The 19578-nt window shown below is 45.5% G+C and overlaps 1 protein-coding gene across 1 annotated transcript; it reads left to right on the top strand.

Moving 5' to 3' along the window:
- The first annotated feature begins 1938 nt into the window (after positions 1-1938).
- Prl (prolactin) lies at positions 1939-10549 on the top strand. Its single transcript, XM_015494202.2, has 5 exons — positions 1939-1966; positions 4253-4425; positions 5803-5910; positions 7598-7777; positions 9851-10549. The coding sequence occupies exons 1-5, from the start codon at positions 1939-1941 to the stop codon at positions 10040-10042; spliced, it is 681 nt and encodes a 226-aa protein (XP_015349688.1). The 3' UTR covers positions 10043-10549.
- The last annotated feature ends 9029 nt before the right edge of the window (positions 10550-19578 follow it).

Genomic DNA, 19578 nt, shown 5'->3' with positions numbered 1-19578 from the left:
CGGGGGGGGGGGGGGGGGGAAAGCCCAACTACGACTTTTTGCATAAAATATATCCTCTGCATTATTTAGATCTTGCACCATCCCCTTCCCAGGAAATGTGGTCCAGTGGAACAGCCGGAAGCACACCATAAATTTCACAGAGAAACATGTACCTCTTCGCAGTCAAATAAATCAATTGGCTTCCACTGAATAAACACGACTCGGGTTTCCTAGATCACTCTTATCCTGGCTATCTACAAAAGTGGCAGCACCTTTAAATTTCGAGATTAAGTTGTCAGTGTCAGTTCTTATGGCAGATTTTCTTGCTCTCGGAGTCTGGGAGGGGGGATGTGTGGCAGCACTAATTTCTCTATCCCACAGCACGGCTTCCTTAATCACTCAGACCTCCACTATCCAGGGGGAAGCAGATGTAGAATCCCGCCCCAGCTTCCAGACACAGAGAGCCACGCATGTCCCACTGGAGGTTTCTGACTCGAAACCTAGAATTGCCTGAGCTGGGGCAGTTAGGAAGAGAGTTTCTGAGAGACGTGGGTCTTTGATGGTCTCCCTAGGTCTCCATGAGGACTCTGGGTCAGTGGATGGTGAAAACACATACAGGGCTCCCAGGACCCTAGAGAAGACAAACACGAGAGGAGGAGACTGTTTTCTAAATGGCCTCACCCATCAGCCTACCTCAGAGACAGCACACCTGGAGCTAAGGTCACAGACGGCTGCAGATGCATGGGCTCAAGAATTAAAGGCAGCCATCAACCAGTTCCTCCTTATTCATTATGACACTTCATTCAGGAAATCTCTAAAAGGTGAATGGAGCTTTTGAGCCCATGAAAGATGCATGCTGGTCACCTTGTCCTAGAGAGACGTGGGGTCAGAGAAGGTAGATTGATCATAAGTTAATAACAGTTGATCCACCTCTCTCCTTGGAGAGAGTGGAAATAATTGGCCAAAACGTTGGTTTTTTTGCATCGTGAACCAGGCTAAGTGTGAAAGCCTGTGTGCATGGGTGTGGGTTTGCCCTTAAAAAACTACCATGTTTACCTCCCAAAATAAACTCCTGAGGGTCAGGAGAGAGACGGTGTTCATCCTAGACATGGGTGCACACCAGTAAAGGCTGAGTGATTTAGACTTTACTGTGTTCTTCAGGTCCTTCCCAATTCCAAGTGATGCAATAACCCTTCCCTTGACTCTAGAATTCCTTCTGTATCCTTTGTATTGAGTCTCTCCAAGCCATTTTCCAATCTGTAAGCTGGAGATAATAATACAACTCTACATATATGTTAACATCAAAAGCAATGAGCACATGAAAATACATATTCTAAAATAAAGTTTCACACAGATGTGTCATTTTTGAAAGAAGACAACAATGCATAAAAACAAGAAAAAAAGAGGAAATTCAATCAAAATATAATGGCAAACTGAAAATCCTAACTTTTCAATCCTTATCTCCTGCTATTTACTGAATACATTTTGAAACGTTTAATTCACCTGGCAATCTTGAGTGAGAAATTTTATAATTTCATGATATGTGAAAGTATTTCCTGAGTGAACTATAATATATACATTCAAGAAACTGCAGAGAGAAGCAGGTGAATTTTCAAGTAAATGACTTCTATCGCTTTACAGGTCCTCTAACCCAAACTAGTCTCCTGATCTCACCTTCATCATTTCTCTCATTTCCTTTTGGTCTAATTAATCAAAATCCTTCATTTCTAGCCAGTTTGTCTTCCTGAATATGAATAAGAAATAGAATACCATTTGATGTTTGAAATTATGGAGGTAATCTCAATGACGGAAATGGATGGCCCGGAAAAGGGAGGAGGGTGCCTGATTAAATATATTCATGAAGATGTCAAAGGTTTATAAAGCCGAGGCCCATGGCAGAGAATGCTGTGGACTGCCAGGTGTCCCCTGGAGAAGTGCATCTCTGCAAGGGTCACCACCATGGACAGCAAGCGGTCACCATGGAGAGGTATGTGCAGCAGATCACTCGGTTTGGGGCTTTACCATCACACCTGTGGGGTGAGTGTGCAATTTGGCTGAGAACGGGAGGTTCGGGCTTATAGACTTGGAAGAACTATCTGACCATTGACCTAGGGAACAACTATCTGTACAGGACACAGAGGATAAACCAGTGGTTCAGAAATGGAGGCATCGAATCCCCCTTTCTCTTGGGGACATTTGGCAATGGCAGGAGACCTTTGGTATGGTCTTCACTGAGGTGCCAGAGGCCAGGGGAGGTGCACCTGTGGCTAGCGGGATCCTAAGGTCCTGCAAAGCATGGGACAGCCCCCATGAAAGGGCTCATGCAGCTCAAAGCCCAATATTGCTGGTGTTGAATAAGACTGAGTCAGTGCACCCCAGTCGCCCAACTCACCTCAACTCCTGCAGGCAAGGCCAGCGTTGCACGGCCCCTGAGCCCTCATGGGGACTGGCCACCTTGAACCAGCCCCTCTGTGGCCTTCCTCTCTGACACTGTCACATGCACGAGGACAGCAGATGCATGTCTTATTCAGCCTTGTCCATCTGGCTCAAGCCAAATGGCTTTTCTAAAGGAAAAGTGGGGCAGTACAAACTAATCACTTTTCTTTCTTGGTGACATTTGCAGAAAAAATAATTTAGAACGATCCTAAAATGTGTTTATAAAATGAACAAAAATATAGATTTGACCTCATCTTTGACTTCAACAATCTCTCAGATGAAAAATGTGTAGATAAATGCACTCAGAACGTCTATCCAAGTATCCATTTCCTAGAACTGCTATTCCAATTTCTCTGTGTGCACAGAACATTCCACTCACCCATAGAGATAAAATATCCATTTGGCCACACTATGTACTACAACATGCATAAAATAAAGTTTTGGAAGCGTCATATGTTTGGGAAGTTAAAAGTCCATATTATGAACCATTTCACAATATTACTTTGATTCTGTGCAGCTAAAAGCTTGCCTAGTTATATTTTATATCAAACAATGTTTGGGGTGTGGTTAGTGTTTAAGGTACTTGTGTTTGGGTACTTTTACTTAGGTAAATCCTTGACATTTGCCTTGGATTTATGTTGGATGTTTATGTTGGATGTTTCCAACTGCACTGCTCAAAGATTCTGTGGAACTTAGTTTTCTGAGAAATGCATTTTTATATCAGATTCTTTTGGAGTAGTGTCACTGAAGTTCGAGGTGATTTTAATGTGGTGGCTTCATGCCGGTTCTTTCCTTTGGAGAGTGTAAATTATTGATATCTCAGAGGTCTGAATCTGTCTGTCTGTCTGCTGAGACAGTAAATTGGTCTGAAACCACAACTGAACCTGGTCAAAGATTTTTAAAGTGAGAGTTTCCTAGAGCAGGGAGAGTGGATGAAAACCCAGCTTCCCGGGGAATCTGCACTCACGCAGCCAAAGGAAAAGAGTTGTTCTTTATAAGGAGCAGCTACCTCTGCCAACACTGCCTCATGCTGCTAGGGTGGCTGCTGCTGCACAGGTGCAGGTGGAGAGCTCACAGGTGCGTACCGTGTGACAAGGTGAAGTGCAAAGACTGCACAGTATTGGTGCCTGTCTCCCCAACCTGCTAATAACAGGACTTGGGGAAAGTCACTTAACCTCTCTAAGCTGTCTCATTAGTATAATTTGATGACAATTACAGAGGCTCAGACTATTCACAGGCAATTGTAAAACTCAAATTTAGAAAAAGAAATAGTTGAAGCTTTGGCCAAGCATGAAGCCAAGGCGTGGGATTGTCAGGATGAGGACGGGAGCCCAGGCCATGGTGTCCCCATCATGATGGGATGCTCCTCAGGCTCAGTACTAGTGCTCAAGCAACTGCCTGTTTATTCCTATCAGGCATGAAGACGAAAAGTGATCTATGCTAGTCTTGTCCCCAGTGCAGAGATCAGACATTGAGCTAAAAAATTACAAACTCCAGGAGAGTCTGCAGAGAATTTGCAGGAACTCCGGAGACATTAAACTCTCTTAAGAGAATGACTTTGACATCCGGGCTCAGAATTAATTGAAGCTCCAAATGTTTGCAGAGCCCAGAGGGCCTCTGGCAGGAAGACAAAAATGCAGGAAGCCACGCCCTTCTCCAATTCTGCCTATCTGCAGAGATAACTTGGCATCTAAGTGTGCACAGTGGACGGGTGGATGCTCCCCACCCAACCAAGCAGCGGGGGACAGGGGGCGAGGGGCCTTCCCTCGGCAGGATCGCCTGTGATAACCCCAGCCGAGCACACCCCTAAGAGTGGCTTGTGTTCCTATCTAAGCAGGGTCCCTCCTCCTGTTGCTGGTGTCAAACCTCCTGTGCAAGAATGTGGCCTCCCTGCCCATCTGTCCCAGCGGGGCTGTCAACTGCCAGGTGTCCCTCCGAGACCTGTTTGACCGTGCAGTCATCCTGTCTCACTACATCCATAACCTCTCCTCGGAAATGTTCAATGAATTTGTAAGTACCTCAGCTCCTGCCTCTCCCCAGGGCAGCCTTCACGCCAACCACTGGGCTGTTCTACCGCTCACCCGGAAAACCTTGCCAGCCAAATTTCAGAGAGCATCACGTTCGAGCTCAGAGAGGCACCATCCAAGAAAACATGGGACAGGAGGAAGGGAAAGTCTCGTGGAATCTCAAAAAGTCTCAAAGAACGTAGTGACCTTTTAAAACTTTATTCCACCTTATTTTTTATTAGAGGTTTTTAAAAATCTGAACAAACTGATATAAAGTCCTGCTAGGCGGGGCTCAGGAACAGTGCCGATTTCTTCTCCTTGCACAGAGAGGTCATTTTGCCTGGGTCTTCTTCACTCAGCACCCTGAAGACGCCCAGTGAGTAACTGCACAGCAGGATATGAGTGGATAGGTCTAATCAAGAGAGACTGGATCCATCCTGATGGGAGGGGAGGGGTCAAAATAGCTTTTCAAAAACTGAAAAACTCTAGGGCTGGGTTAGAAATGGAAACAGGTTCTCTGTCCTTGATGAAGGCCCCTGGCTGACCCTCTCCTGGGCCAGCCCAGGTGTGGACGATGGCGCTTCCATACAACAAAGGTCCTCCTTAGAGCATGTGGCTCAGGGTCCGTAACGTTCCTGCACTCTCTTCTTGCCGGGCACTATATTTTCCGTCATTCTCCATTTCTGACTGGCCATCTCTTCCCACTCTTCCTCGTATTCCCTTTAAACTTTCCCAATTTTTGTTAAACACAAGTTTTAAATAATAAATATTGATCTCTCTATTTTTTCCTTGTTGTATTCTCATTCCATGGCACAAAATTTCTTCGATTTATATGCCCTGTATTTTTATGATCCATTGTTTTGACAATCCACAAAAGTTCTCTGAATTCCTGATGCGCTTGGTGAGGTGAGGGTGTGGGGATTCAGATGCAGCTGGAAGAGAATCCATATTTCATAACACCTATCCAAGGAAAGAAGACCCGTGTGGACTCACAGGAAATAAGAGATTAAATGACTGAACTTAGATACATAAGCAACGTTGGCATTTGACTAAAATACCCAAGGAAGGTGGTGGTAAAAAACACCTCATAGATCTTAGGTTGGCTATTTTAATGTTAGTTTTCCAAATTATAACTTGTAGGGAGGAGGGAAGGAAGGGTCATATAGCATAAAGTCATAAAGGAGGTAGGAAAGGGAGATGGAAAACGTGAGATTCAGAGCTAAAGGAAAAGAGTGGGCAAAGGGTTAGCACTTCACGTTCCATTTTTATGCAGCTAACATTTTTTAATTACATGTCTACCAAATGTCTTAATATTCTGGTAATGGATTCATTTGTTCAATTCTCAAACACCAACTAATTGGATCTCCTACGTCCTCTCCAGGACAAACGGTACGCCCAGGGCCGAGGGTTTATCACCAAGGCCATCAACAGCTGCCACACCTCCTCCCTCTCCACCCCTGAAGACAAGGAGCAAGCCCAGCAGATCCACGTGAGTCCTCAGCTGGCCTTGTGCCTGAGCCACGGAGGCCGGACACACATGGCCATGCCTCAGGGCCTCAGGGGCACCGTCAGGGGGTAATGGTGACCACAGGCACAGAGAAAAACGAGGAAGAGAGAGCCAAGGAAAATTGTCAGAATGCAGTTGATAAACTGTAAGCAGAGTCCAAGGCTACCCAAGGACTTAGTTTGGGGGGTATTGTCCGTGCGGATGACATTATTTTGACGGTGTAGGATTACAGATGCTAGACTGTGGGGACTGAACTGGCCATGCTTGGTAAATATCCACTCATGTACACAACAAAGAGACGCAAAGGCAATTCTATTTACTATCTGTCACTTGAGACCCCTCCTCTGGAGCCTCTGACGTCCCTGACCACTGCGTGATTGGAATCCTCTCTCCCGGACCTTCCAGACTCCCCTCTGCTCTTCTTTGGCTTCTCTAAAACCTCCTTCCTCGTCACTGACTCCCCGGCCCTCCCTATGTCTTCACTGAGACTCGCTCCACCACGCAGGTCCCATCAAACAGGATATCAGGTTTCTCACCGATGTCACTGGCTCTGACCTGGGTTGACGACAGCGGTGTCTACCTGTCCAGCCCCAGGCGTCTGTCCCAGCTCTGCCTGTGATTGTCAGGATGGCTCTGTTCTGAGCCCCTGTCAGAACCACAGCCTGAACATGTTTTAAAGTAAACATCATCCTGGGTCCACCCCTCACACACAGCACCTCTCTTCCCCCTCCATGATTTTCCTAGTGGCCTGGGTATTCTGTCTGTCTGCTGTGCTCATTAATAACGACGATCCTAATAAGAGGAAGAGGAGGGACAGGGAACACTGGCTGAGGGTACCCCTGCCAGCACTTCACAGAGCGCATGATGTGCGTTCTGCTCCTCTCCCGTCCCTGTTTCCAGTGCCACGGCCACTGGACTCTTGCTCTTCCTGACCACTAGAGCAGCTACAGACATCAACACAGCAAGTGCTTTAAATCTTACCCATGATCCTACTATTCAGCATAAACTGGGGGATAAAACTCCACTGGGACTTCCATCTGCTGTTTGAGGATACCACTGTCCCCCCACAGGCTGCTCTGCCCGAGGCAAGGGGCAGGGAGTTGTGCAGAGCCAGGGAGGCACACTGGGAGCGCCATGTTGTGTTTGTGGTCTCTTGGCTCCAATATCCCAAAATGAACCTAAAAATCACTGATATGTTAATGAACAAACATTAGTGCGAGTGAACCCTTGGGTGACAATGATCCATGTCACTTGTCATGGATCCTGGTGGAATCTGGCTTTCCCAAGGCAGGTCCCGTGAGTGCCTATTGATTTCCAGCAAAGCTCGGCTCCTCCCCATGGAGAAGCAAAGCAATCAAATATGAGAGATCAGACTGAGTGGGTAGATGGATGGCGGGATTCCAGAGGGTAAACAAAAACGTTACCAATGAGAACTCTCCTTGGAAAAAGTTGTCACTCAAATCAACTAGTTTTTGTTTTACTTTAGTGCAGTCTAGGCCCTTGACTTAAATTTTACTTTTCTATAATTTTTATCATTTACCCCAAAATTGGACATACACACAAGAATAACCAAGAGGTTCTGTAGTTCGGCCTTTCTGAGCAGAGACCCCATTAAGCAGCCCTGCTGATCTCTGCTGCTTCTAACGGGTCCTTCCACGTGACTCCTCAGCACGAAGACCTGCTGAACCTGGTCCTTCGGGTGCTGCGCTCCTGGAACGACCCTCTGTACCACCTGGTGTCGGAAGTGCGGGGCATGCACGAGGCGCCGGACGCCATCCTGTCGAAAGCCATAGAGATCGAGGAGCAGAACAAGCGTCTTCTGGAGGGCATGGAGAAGATAGTGGGCCAGGTAAGCAGCCCCCGGGTGCCTCTGCTGTTCTCCTTCATGAGGGAAGTGGCCTCCCTGGTGGGAAACGAGTTTTCAAGCACCTCACTTGGCAGAAATAAAACTTGGGTGTTCTTTTTCTAGACGGCCATCAAAGAAAGCCAGCTCCTCCTCACTGGTCATGTCAGACTCCAGTGTAACTGAGCCTAGGGGATCCCTCCTGATACTTGGCAGGTGCAGAGTCCCCTGTCCTGTCCACCACCCACCAAGGGCGCTTCCCTTCCTGGACTGGTGGCTAAATATTTTCAAGGGAAAGAAAACCAGAGAATAGAATTGGTGAGAGAAACCATTCTTTCTCCTCACATCGGAGGATTAGCGTAGGGAAGGAGAAAAGAGAAAATCAAAACCAGAGGGAGGAGTCCCCTCCACCCCACGCTGCCCAAGGAGAGTGAAAAGACAAGGCCATGGGTCTGTGCTGTCCCCTGAGCACTAGATCTCAGGTGCCACCAAATGGAAGAGTGTGTGTTTCTGGAAAGTTCCTTATTTTATAGTTTAAAAAAAGTTGCTTCCCTCTAAATATTTTATTGCTTATGGATCCTAAATCAAAACTCATATCATTGCATTTAATCTCCCCAAATGACTTCATACTCAGATCGAATGAGTATTTTCAATATGTATCTCCATTCAGATAGAATCATTTCAACCCTGGTGAGATAGCAGCTAAGCCGCTCTCTGAAGTTCTCAGAAATAATGTATCATCTAAAGAAAAACATATGATTATAGAGATAATAACAGAAGCAATTTTATATTTTTCTTTTTGTGTACTAAGTACACGTTATCATGTGTAATTTCTGTCATTTTCATGGAAGGAGAATATATCCAACACAAATACAAGGAACATATTAACCCAGGAACATAGGAAATAAACACCTTGATTTCAAGTTATTTTCCTCATTACCGTGAGCCTGCTTCCTGAGGTCACTAATTTATTCTATAATACTTCATTTTCTGATCCCTTTTTCCTACCATTTATTTATTTATTCTTGTTCATATCCTTGTACCTTGCACAGTAAATTTTGTCTTCGGGCTCAAGCACCGAAAGTTCAAGGTAAAAAGCATAAGGCAACAGACACACACACACACACACACACACACACACACACTCACACACACTAAGTTCTCATAGGAATCCAGATTTTAAAATATCCTCACATTATAGGAGTGAGCTCAGCAGATCAGGTCTGTAATCATGGGACTGTGTACTAGCTGGTCTCCAGGTCAGCTGACATCCTTAAAGGTGCTGGGATGGCCCCTTGGGCTCCAAGATCTCTGGGGAGTCCCAGAGTGCACAGGAGCACAAAGGAGCACACGCTCCCTCTCTCTGCTGTTGAGCTTGTTCTGTGATCCCAGTCTTGCCCCCAGCCCGACTCACCAGCACCACTGAGGGACAGCTGTCCCTCAGCACCTGCCCGCTCCTAGCTGCTCCTCCCAGCACCTCCCACCAGGGAGCTGGAAAGGCAGCCGCTGTCCCCCCTAGAAGCCTGAAAGGTAGCTTCCCTGGCAGAAGGAAAGACTACGTCAGCAGATCCTCCTAGTCACAGTCATCACTGAGCTGGCCACACCTTCAAGCAGTGAGTGCCACCCACGTCGCGCCTAGGGCTTTGGAACACGCACGTATGGAGAACAGATTCAGTTCAAAGCAAGACACTATCAAAAGAAATCCGGTACAAAGGACACATGGGGGCAGATTCAGGAATGTAGACGTTCTTCAAATGAGAGAACAGAAGCCAGCTCCTCCATTGTCCCGGGCTCAACTCCATGCCTACCTTCAAGGTACACCTTCTGGCTCTCTGTCTGTCTGCTCCTGCAGGAAGACTTCATCTGTGACCCCTTTAAAACTCACACACATGTTCTGCTTTGAGTTTTTAGATGACTACTAAATTTATGGTGCCTTCGCTCAGATACATAAAAACCAGAATCTATGCCTTTGGATTTATATTCTGATGTCTTCCCTAAATCTTAATTTAATAATTAGAAAGACTGAGGATCAGCAAACTCTAATCATGTGAAATAATAAGTGCCTTTCTTGGTGGTTAGGTCCATCCTGGAGTCAAAGAAAACGAGATCTACTCTGTCTGGTCGGGCCTTCCTTCCCTGCAGATGGAGGACGAAGACTCTCGCCTCTTTGCTTTTTATAATCTGCTCCACTGCCTGCGCCGGGATTCCCATAAGATTGACAATTACCTCAAGCTCCTCAAGTGCCGGATCGTCTACGACAGCAACTGCTGACTCCACTTCTGAGATGGTTCTTAAAGATCCATCCCTTGGCAAGCTTCTGTTAGTTGTCGAGCACTTTAATGCATGCTTGGGTGTATGGGTTCCTTCTCAAAAAAATAAAAGCTGAATCTTTAGAAATGTCATAATCTGAAAAAGTCAATATGTCAAAGTTTTTTTTTTCTCCCTCTAATACAAAAATCAAAAGAAAATCTCTCTCTACCATTGAGAAGCTTCTGTCAAAATTCATCACAAATAACAAAAGCTAGTCTTGCAAATAAGACGACCGGCAAGAATCACAGCCAATAAATGTGGGTCAAGTTATTAGAGCCCTAGTCAGATTACTATTACGCATTCTAGTCCTGTGAGAAAGAAGATTGAATTGTCAGGATCTTTACGAAGGCCGGCCACGTTCTTTGAGCTAACTTTCACAGTGTTATGACAGACAGCATAAGTACCAGGTGACAGCCGTGGCCCTAAATAGCATGAGATTTACTGAACGGTCTAAAAATTGTTAGGATACAAATGTGAAATGGCTTCAAATTCCTCTAACAGCTGTCTTCACCCGTATTCCACTGAATTCCCACCCCCTCAGCATCATCTTGGACACATATATATGTTCCGGTCACTCAGGGCCTAACAGGTCCACTCAAGTTTCAACTCCATCTCCTCTTTGAATCATTAATACTTTCCCTTCCCTCTATAGTGGCTCAAGGGACACAGCAGGGACAGCAGGTATGGTTTGTTCCTGTAAGGTTTCATCCTCTCCTTCTGGGTCTCCATTCCCCTGGGGGATACGGTGGAATGGGATAGAGGACCAGGAGAAATGGAAACGTTCTGAAATCACTGACCTATGAGGGGCTGCCATGGATTTCTCATGGCTGACAGGGGCTCGAATTCCCTGAGGGACAGGTGTCTCTCTTGTGAGGCATGCTTGTGATTCCCAAGACACCCGCCAAAGGGGACACTTCACTCTTTAGTGTATTTATCAGAGAAATACTCAGACTTGATTCTCCTGTGCTCCCCACGGCTCCGCCATCTGTAGTGTTCGTTACAGCCTCTGCCGTTGCTTGTCCTTCACCCTAAAGTCAAGGTCAGCTATCTGCCAGTGAACTCAGAGGGCATGCAAGCACCAGAACTGCTCCAAGCAGTGGAGTGGCAGTCATCCCGCACCGCTGCTGACCCCTCCCTGGGGTCTTAAGTTCTCTCCTCTGTCCATGCAGCAACAGAGCAGATCAGAAAGCCAGATTCATTAGCAGACATTCACAGAGGAGGAGATGCCATTCTTCCCTTCTCCTAAGCCTAATGAGTAAGGATCCGATCAACAATCGTCTTAGAGTCAGCATTACCAACATTCTCTATCAGGCACTGGGGTGGGCCTCCCCCAATACCTAGGCTTCCATTCATTGGGTCCGGAGAGAGGTGAGCGGTGAGGGTTGTCCAGGTGCCACTCACAGGGGCAAATGGGCCAGTCCTCTCCCCTGCCGTCCGTCCAAGGCTTGCTGCTGCCAGGCTGCTTCTGCTGCAGGGGCAGGGCTCCTGTGGGCACTTCTAGCAACAGACAACGGGGGGCATCCCTTCAACATCCTGATGGGCTGAGATACAAAGACGGAGTGGAAGAGAAGGAAAGAGAAGAAGGAAGGACAAGGAAAAGGAAATGGACACTGAGTGCAATATCCCCACAGAGGACCAGAACAGTCAGAATCCTACCCTTGGTAAAAACCTGTGTCTTCCTTCATTTTTACACCCCAAAGGCAAATACCATCCAGTTCTCCTTCCAGTTCCCTTTTCTCTCCTCTCACTTTCCTGAAAAGGCCAATCTTATCAAGAGCATGTTTGTCTTTAATCTCAGTCATTATAGCTACAGATAAACAGAATTTGGAATCTCTACAGATGAGAATTCAAGAAAAATTCCCTACTTTGTTATTTTTAAAAGGAAAAATAAATAAATAAAAACAAAGAAGGAGAGAGAGAGGGAGAAAGCCTGCCCCACACTCACAGAACCACCCCCGGGCAGACCCATCTCTTCCCTCATGGCCAGTTTTGATCTGGGTCTGCTTTGTCCTGTCACTGTGGTGACCCAAACCTTTCAGAATACAACAGAATACCTTGCCCCAAATCAATCTATGAACTGCTCTCTTTCCTCCTGAATTCTTGCAAAATGTCAGCGCTCTCTCTCTCTCTCTTTCTCTCATATATCACTATTTTTCTTTTAAAAGGAAAGAGAGTAGGGGGAAACCTGTATATACTGCATTTCTAAGTTATTTATCATTGAAAATCCCATTGTTGCCCATTTAACTCCCTTCCCTTCAATCTCGTTATTTCCAACAGAGAGGATGGTATTTACCAGGGGTGAAATTTGGCAACCAATGACAATGCCATTGTGTGACAGCCACATTCACCATTAGCAGCTTCATGTCCTCTTCTCTGACAGAGTGTTCATCCCAAGCATCAATTTAAGACTCTGGCCAACAACTGGGGGGGGGGNGACTGGATCCATCCTGATGGGAGGGGAGGGGTCAAAATAGCTTTTCAAAAACTGAAAAACTCTAGGGCTGGGTTAGAAATGGAAACAGGTTCTCTGTCCTTGATGAAGGCCCCTGCTTAGCTGTGACATATAAACTGAATACTGTCATTTCCAGACACAATTGAGCAGAGCCACAGGTGTTCTGTAGAGTCAGCAAGGGGCAGCAGGAGAGAGGATATTTGAGAGGCACATAACAATCACTCCCTTTCCAACTAGAATCAGTCCATTTTATCTTCTTCTTCTATGGATTTCCATGTAACATTACATTCGAAGAAATAGCCCTGCCCTGCTCCAGCAAGAATAACAGCAGTGGTGTTGAAACTGAAATCAATCAGTCAAATCTTGAGATTCATTGATCACAAGCCAGCGCACAACGAGGGCTTAGCCAGAGGAATGGAAAAGGTGTCTTCTAGGAGTCAGCTCTCAGGTTGTGAAAAAGAGGGCTGTGGTAATATGCAAATTAACATGCTGCGTGGTAGAGAGAGGTCCCCATGAGAGGAGTGACTCACAAAGGGCCAAGGTGGCTCAAGGCACAGCTTTGGGACCTGCAGATGTGAGAGCCGGCAGGGTCCTGGAGAGGCTGCGCTCATGGCCTTGTGGTGGGGCTCTGGTGGAAGACTCACCGGCAAAGCAGGAGACTGCCTATCTGCTGATTAATCTGAATTCACTAAGATTTAGGAGTCTTCAATGTCTTGAGCAAAAAGACCCGAGATGTTAATACGTATAGCATTATAAACTTTCATTAAATAACTGCCTTTCACTTAAACCTAAGAAATGCCCATTTTTTAACAGACATTTAATATCTCTCATTATTATGTGTCATCCACATTACAAAAAACCCGGTAAGGATCCTCTTTGCATTGTGGAGGGTCGTTTATGTTCGTTTAGAGAGTCTGTACTTATTCTGTGAAGGAGTGGAAAAGCAAAACAGCTTAGAGCAAGAGAGCATTATGTCCCAAATTGGAAAATAGAAATATGAATCTGTTTGAGGGAATTGTAGGAGTATGGGACTAGTAGAAAAAAGGGAAGGGCCCCAGAAACAAGTTGAAATGTTATTATGATGCTCCAAAAGAAAAGCAATGAGGACCCAACCAAGGGGAAAGAAGCAAAGGATCTGCGACCTGCAGGAACATCAACAGGCCTGACTCTGGAGGAAACGAGGCAGACGGAAGAGTCAGAGACCCAGCAACTTGAGAAAATGTGATTGAATGAATGCTGGGAACATCAGAGAGGAGAGAATGAGTGCTGAGTTCGGGTTCAAATGTGTGTGAATTTTGTTTTCCTGTATTTCATTGACTTTGTGCCAGCAATCATCAAAAATGTTGTTGCGTAAGCAAATCACAGAAAGGAGTGCATTCAAAAGCTTCTACTAAGCCAGGCACAGTGGCGTACGCCTGTAATCCCAGCAGCTCTGGAGGCTGAGACAGGAGGATGGCAAGTTCAAAGTCAGACTCAGCAACGGTGAGGCGCTAAGGAACTCAGTGAGACCCTGACTCTAAATAAAATACAAAATAGGGCTGGGGATGTGATGCTCAGTGGCCAAGTGTCCCTGAACTCAGTGCCTGGTACCAAAAAAAAAAAAAAAAAAATTCTATTAGACTATACACCAAAATAAAAGAATTGACACCGCCCCATGGTGAGCTGGAAGTTACTGGTCTCCTTCAATACTTAATTAAGACTTGCAAGATAAAGCTCAGAGGAAGGATGAAAACCAAATGGAGCCAACCCATTTCTTTACAGACCCAGGCCTTTCAGCATTCGACTGCTTCTCCAAGAATTTCTCTTCTGTTCAACTTCAGAAGGATTTGTTTCACTGAGGCTCTAAGATGGACGAATGATCTTCAAACTTACGCAGACACGAATATTCTGAACATTCTGTCTATTCAGTTGCAAGATTTTTATCAAGTATTTTAGGGTAAACTCCCCCAAATGATATATCTTTTTATCTTGTGAATTTCGAAAACCTCCTGTGTCTAAAGGACTAACCTTCCAATTATTTTGATTCTACATCACTTTATCAGTGCCCCAAATTTTATAATTTTAAAAATCTATGCATTTACGGCATTTAAAATTTGTGCAAAATATAAACAAAAGAACACTAAGATAAAAATAAATAGAAATGGAAATTCTAATATTTTCTTCTCAAAGGGATGAGGACATTCATTCTGAGGTCTCTGGACAAATGGATTCTATGTACACACACATATTCGAACCACACTTGCTTAGCGATCATAATAAAATAATTTATTTTATATGCAAGTTAAATCAGGGCTCTTACAATGCCATGAGAAGCTGGGAGTAAAATTATATGTGAGTATCTCTCTTCATATGCATATATAAAATTTTGTAAGCTCAATTAAGTCATCACCATTAGCTCTTTTATTATTCCAGCAACAATTCATATACTGCTAAATAACAACCCGAGTTGTATTACAGATTCCTTTCCTTCAAGGGTTTAGATCTCAAGGCTCACTGAAAGCAATGGCCTACAAAAATAAGCACAATCTAGTGTGGTTACCATTACACATATCCTTCTGCACGGAGAATCAATGATAAATACAACAGGCTCACATTAGAAAAAGAAAGCACAGTCCTTCAGAGATGGACGGTCACACTGCCTAGAGGAGCTTCCTGGTTTCCCTGACTTCCAAAGAAAGAGGCACCCACAGCTTCCGTCACGTCTGCCTGGGGATGAGTCATTGCACCTTCTTCCCCATCTTCCTTCAGGAAGACACCTTCCCTTGGTTTAAAAGAGAGCCTGAGGGCTGGGATTGTGGCTCGCTGGTAGAGCACCCGCCTAGCACGTTCCAGGACCTGGGTTTGATCCTCAGCATCACATAAAAATAAATAAAACTATTTTTAAAAAGAGAGACCCTGAACTTCCAGTTCACACAAAGAGTTTTTGCCCCACTGTCCACCCTGGAATTAGCACAGAGTAACGCCAGGAGATCCCTGATGGCTGCTATGAAAGAGACCTGGTTCAGGACTCAAGGGCTGAGCAGCACCCCGAGAACAGGAAAGCCAGGCCCCGTATTTCCACCAACCCAGCACCATCAGGCAGCCAGGGAGGGTCAGGCCTCCCCCAAACGACCCAAAGCTCCTCAGAAAACCTGAGGGACACCAAGAAGAATCATCACGGAAAATGGATGGGAGAACTAGCTCTCTCTCTCCAGGGGGGAGACATCGTGGCTGCCAAACTAGACCTGCAAGAGAGACCACAGAGGCCAGCCCCGGCCCTGTGTGTCTTTGTCTTCCATGGGGCTCCCACTACAGCAAGAAGCCTAGCCCAGGGGACACTGTCCCCCAAGGAAGAGAAAATTTTGTTGGCTGGGGAGCTGCCAAAAGCCAGAAATTCCTTTCCATACTGGGGGAATTGGGAGGAGGGACTCAATCATAGTACACAGCAGAGCCTCAAAAGTCTTTAAGTCCCATAGGGCCTGAGACTCCCAGCCTCTACCCAGAATTCAGGGACAGCAGGGGACATCAGCAGGGAGAGTATGCCACAAGGACTGGCCGGGGAGGCCTTTTCCTCCATGTAGATAAAATAAATGACAAATGGTACACAGCGAAGTCAAATGAAAAATATCTATTTTCCCCATCTGTTCATAAATCATTCACCAACAACCCTAAGAGAAAGTTCAACACCTTAAAAAGTATTGAGTTCATACTGAACTCTGATAGCTGAAACCAGAAATTAATAAGGCAACAAGAAGATCTCTAAACCTGTATAAACGAAACAACACACTTCTCAACATCCATGGGTCACAAAGGAAGAAATAAAAACACAGGGCTGGGATTGTGGCTCAGTGGTAGAGCGCTCACCTAGCACGGGCAGGACCTGGGTTCGATTCTCAGCACCACATAAAAAAATAAAGGCATTGTGTTGTGTCCGTCTACACCTAAAAAAATAGATATTAAAGAAAAGAAATAAAAACACATAAAGCTTAATGAAAATTAAAATACAACCCATCAAAACATGTGGAATGCAGCTATCACGGTACTGATAGGGAAACTTGCAGCACTAAATGGAAATGAAGAAAGTCCTGAAATCAATAATCAAAATTCCTAAGGAAACAAGTAAGTTAGAGAAAGGAGAGGAAAGAGGAAATCATAAAAAAACAGGAGTAGAAATCAACAAAACTGAAAATGTGAGATAGAGAAAATCAATGGAACAACAAGCTGGTTCTGGGAAAATGTCAAAGGAACTCTGAAACTTTGACTAAGTCTGACAAAGACACAAAGCACCAATCTTAGGAATGAAATAGAAGAAATCGCTGCAGGTTCTACACTGATTTCAAAGCCGCAAACATTACTGTGGTGAATTACCTGACACAGGCCACTTGGAAGGAAAAGAAGTTTTATTTAGCTCATGATTTTGGAGGTTTGAAGTTCCTATGGCTTGGTAAGGCTCTGGCTCTGGTGAGGGACCCAGGGTGGGTGACAAGTGACACTAGAGCCCATGTTGGAATAAACTGTCACATCTCACACCAGGAAGCAGAGAGAGGAGGGGCCAGCTTGTGAGAATGACCTTCTTGTGAGAAGGACCTCAGGCTCCCAGTGGCCTAAGGACCTCCCACCTGTCCCCAACTAGGAAAGAAGTCACACCTCCCAATATGCCATCAAGCCTCCAATGACCTGTGGGGGGGGGGGGACACCAAAGCCATCTTCAGACTAATAGTAAGAGAATACCACAAAACGTGTGTACTCAAGTTCAACAACTTGGAAGAAATGAAACAGCTCCTCAAAGCTCACAAATTCATAGGACTCAGTCAGGATTGAATAGACAACTCGTCCATTAATGAGACTGAAGCTATAATAGAAAAACTACCCCCCCCAAATAAGCCTCCAAGTCCCAATTGGTTTTACAGTAAAACTCTACAAGAATCTCAAGAAGAAATGAACATCAATTTTTCACACTCTCTTTCAGAAAATAAGAGAAAAAAGAACATTTCCAATTTGAGGAGGCCAGTATTTTCCTGATAAAGAAAGTGGACAAAAGCATTAAAAAATCAAATCCAAGCCAAACTGCAGCTCAAAATCTGCATAAGTTTAGAGACAGGAGCCCTTACATTTATACAGCGTAAACTAAATCTGAGAATGTATACAAGCACTCCCTAAATAACTTCCAGTCCCCACTGAGGTCTGACCACACCATTTTGCCTCTTCAGAAGATTGAGCTAAGTCAGTGGGGCAGTGAGGCAGTGCCCTGTGTGGAATACGATCACGGCAGCCGTGAGAGGACAGATCCCAGGCCTGGGTCGAAGCAGTGTGACAGAAGCTCATTTTCCCCATGAAAGTGCATCATGGCAGTAGTCATCCTCACTGTCTGTCCCAAACACAGACCCCTTTAGTACAGAACGAACCAATGTTTCTCTAGAATGTAGGAAGGACGAACCCGACTGCTGCGGTTACCTGCCACCTTCAAATGCCCCTGTGCTCACAGCTACCCGGAGGCGGTGGGGACGTCAGGAAGCCTTTGGTCCTGGGGGCAGACCCTCCCAGCCCTTCCCTTCATCCCTCGTGCGTCCTGGCCCAGAGCTGAGGTGCTCCACCATGAGGTTCTGCCTCACCACAGCCCCAAAGCAGGGGGCAGTTGACCGGGGAGTGGAACGTCCAAAACTCAGAGCCAAGCCAGTCGTCACCTGACAGAAAGCTGCCTGACCCACTGACCATCCCTCTCGCCCCTCTGGAAGGACCTGGGTCCTTTCTGTCGTGTTCTGGGAATTTGGAGGCTGACCCACCAGACCTCCTCCTCCTGGCTCCTTGGGCCTCCGGCTGCTCTTGAGTTTGGCCTGTGGTAGGCACAAGCAAGACAGCAGAGACGTGGAGAAAGGGGGCCGTGCAATCTGCTTCTCTGAAACACCCGAGCCCTGCAGAGGCCCTCTCCCAGGGCCACGGCTGGCGCGACAGACCTCCTTTCAGACCCCAACACTAACTTGCCCCCTTTGCCCCACAGGCCGAGGTGTTAGGGCCTCCCGCTCTGCCCGTCCCAAAGATTTGCATTATTCCATGTCAACTCTGACCACAGCTTCTGATGAGCCCTCTATGCTCTAATTAGCTCATGAAGCACTCCCTACTTTTCTCATTTGAAGGTGCCGTTGTTTTCTGACAACACAGGTGTCCGCAGAGCGAGTGAATGGAGACGGTCCCTCCAGGATCTAGCACTTCTGTTCCTACAATAGGAGGGGGATACCTTTCTTCCTGGCTCCAAAATCACTCATATGGAACCATCCTCAGGCATCATCAGACCGGGTAAAAATAACCGTAAAAACTAAAATTTTCAGTTTGCTTTTTTTTTTTTTAAACTTTTCATATAATTTTGTAGGTATTTCAGCCAATACTCTTGGCATTAAAAAAAGATTTCCCACCTGGATAACTGCCCAGAGGAATTCAATGAATGTGTACATAAGGAAGGAATCTCAAATCAACTCTCCGATTTTAGACACACATACACACACACACACACACACACACACACAAGAATGATTGTCACTTATCTGCACACATAAAACCAGATGGCAAAAATAACAACAGAAACTGTGCTCCCTGATTTCAGTCTACTGTGCAGTCTAATGAACATGCTAACTCTTTAGAATTCTATTTTCAAAGTAAACACAATTGTGAGCATGCACTGCTGCGAACCTTGCTCTCCACATTAAAATCTATGAACCTCATAACTTCAAACATGACACAAGCACATTTGACATACACTTTAGAGGTAAAATTGCAATGAATAAATAAATGTCGTACCATGAGCATCCTTGAGATAAGAATTCAAATGGATATATTGATACCCTCTCAAAAGGCAGGTCACATTTTTGCCATGGCGACACGGAGCCCAGCAAATAGCAAATAGCACCTTGTGGAAATTGCAGTATCAGAAACTGAATAGTTCAGCTGTTTCTAAAAAGTCTCATTAATTGTATTCATATTTTTAGTAGTTATTATTCCTGTGCTTTAATTGCAAATAAATGCTTCTACATGACCATTAAGGTTCCATGGTCCCCTAAATTTCTGTTTCATG

Source organism: Marmota marmota, unplaced genomic scaffold (genome assembly GCF_001458135.2).
Source record: "Marmota marmota marmota unplaced genomic scaffold, marMar, whole genome shotgun sequence".
Lineage (NCBI taxonomy): Eukaryota > Metazoa > Chordata > Mammalia > Rodentia > Sciuridae > Marmota > Marmota marmota.
Note: the sequence above shows the minus strand (reverse complement) of the source record. Positions and strands in the feature narration are given on the sequence as shown.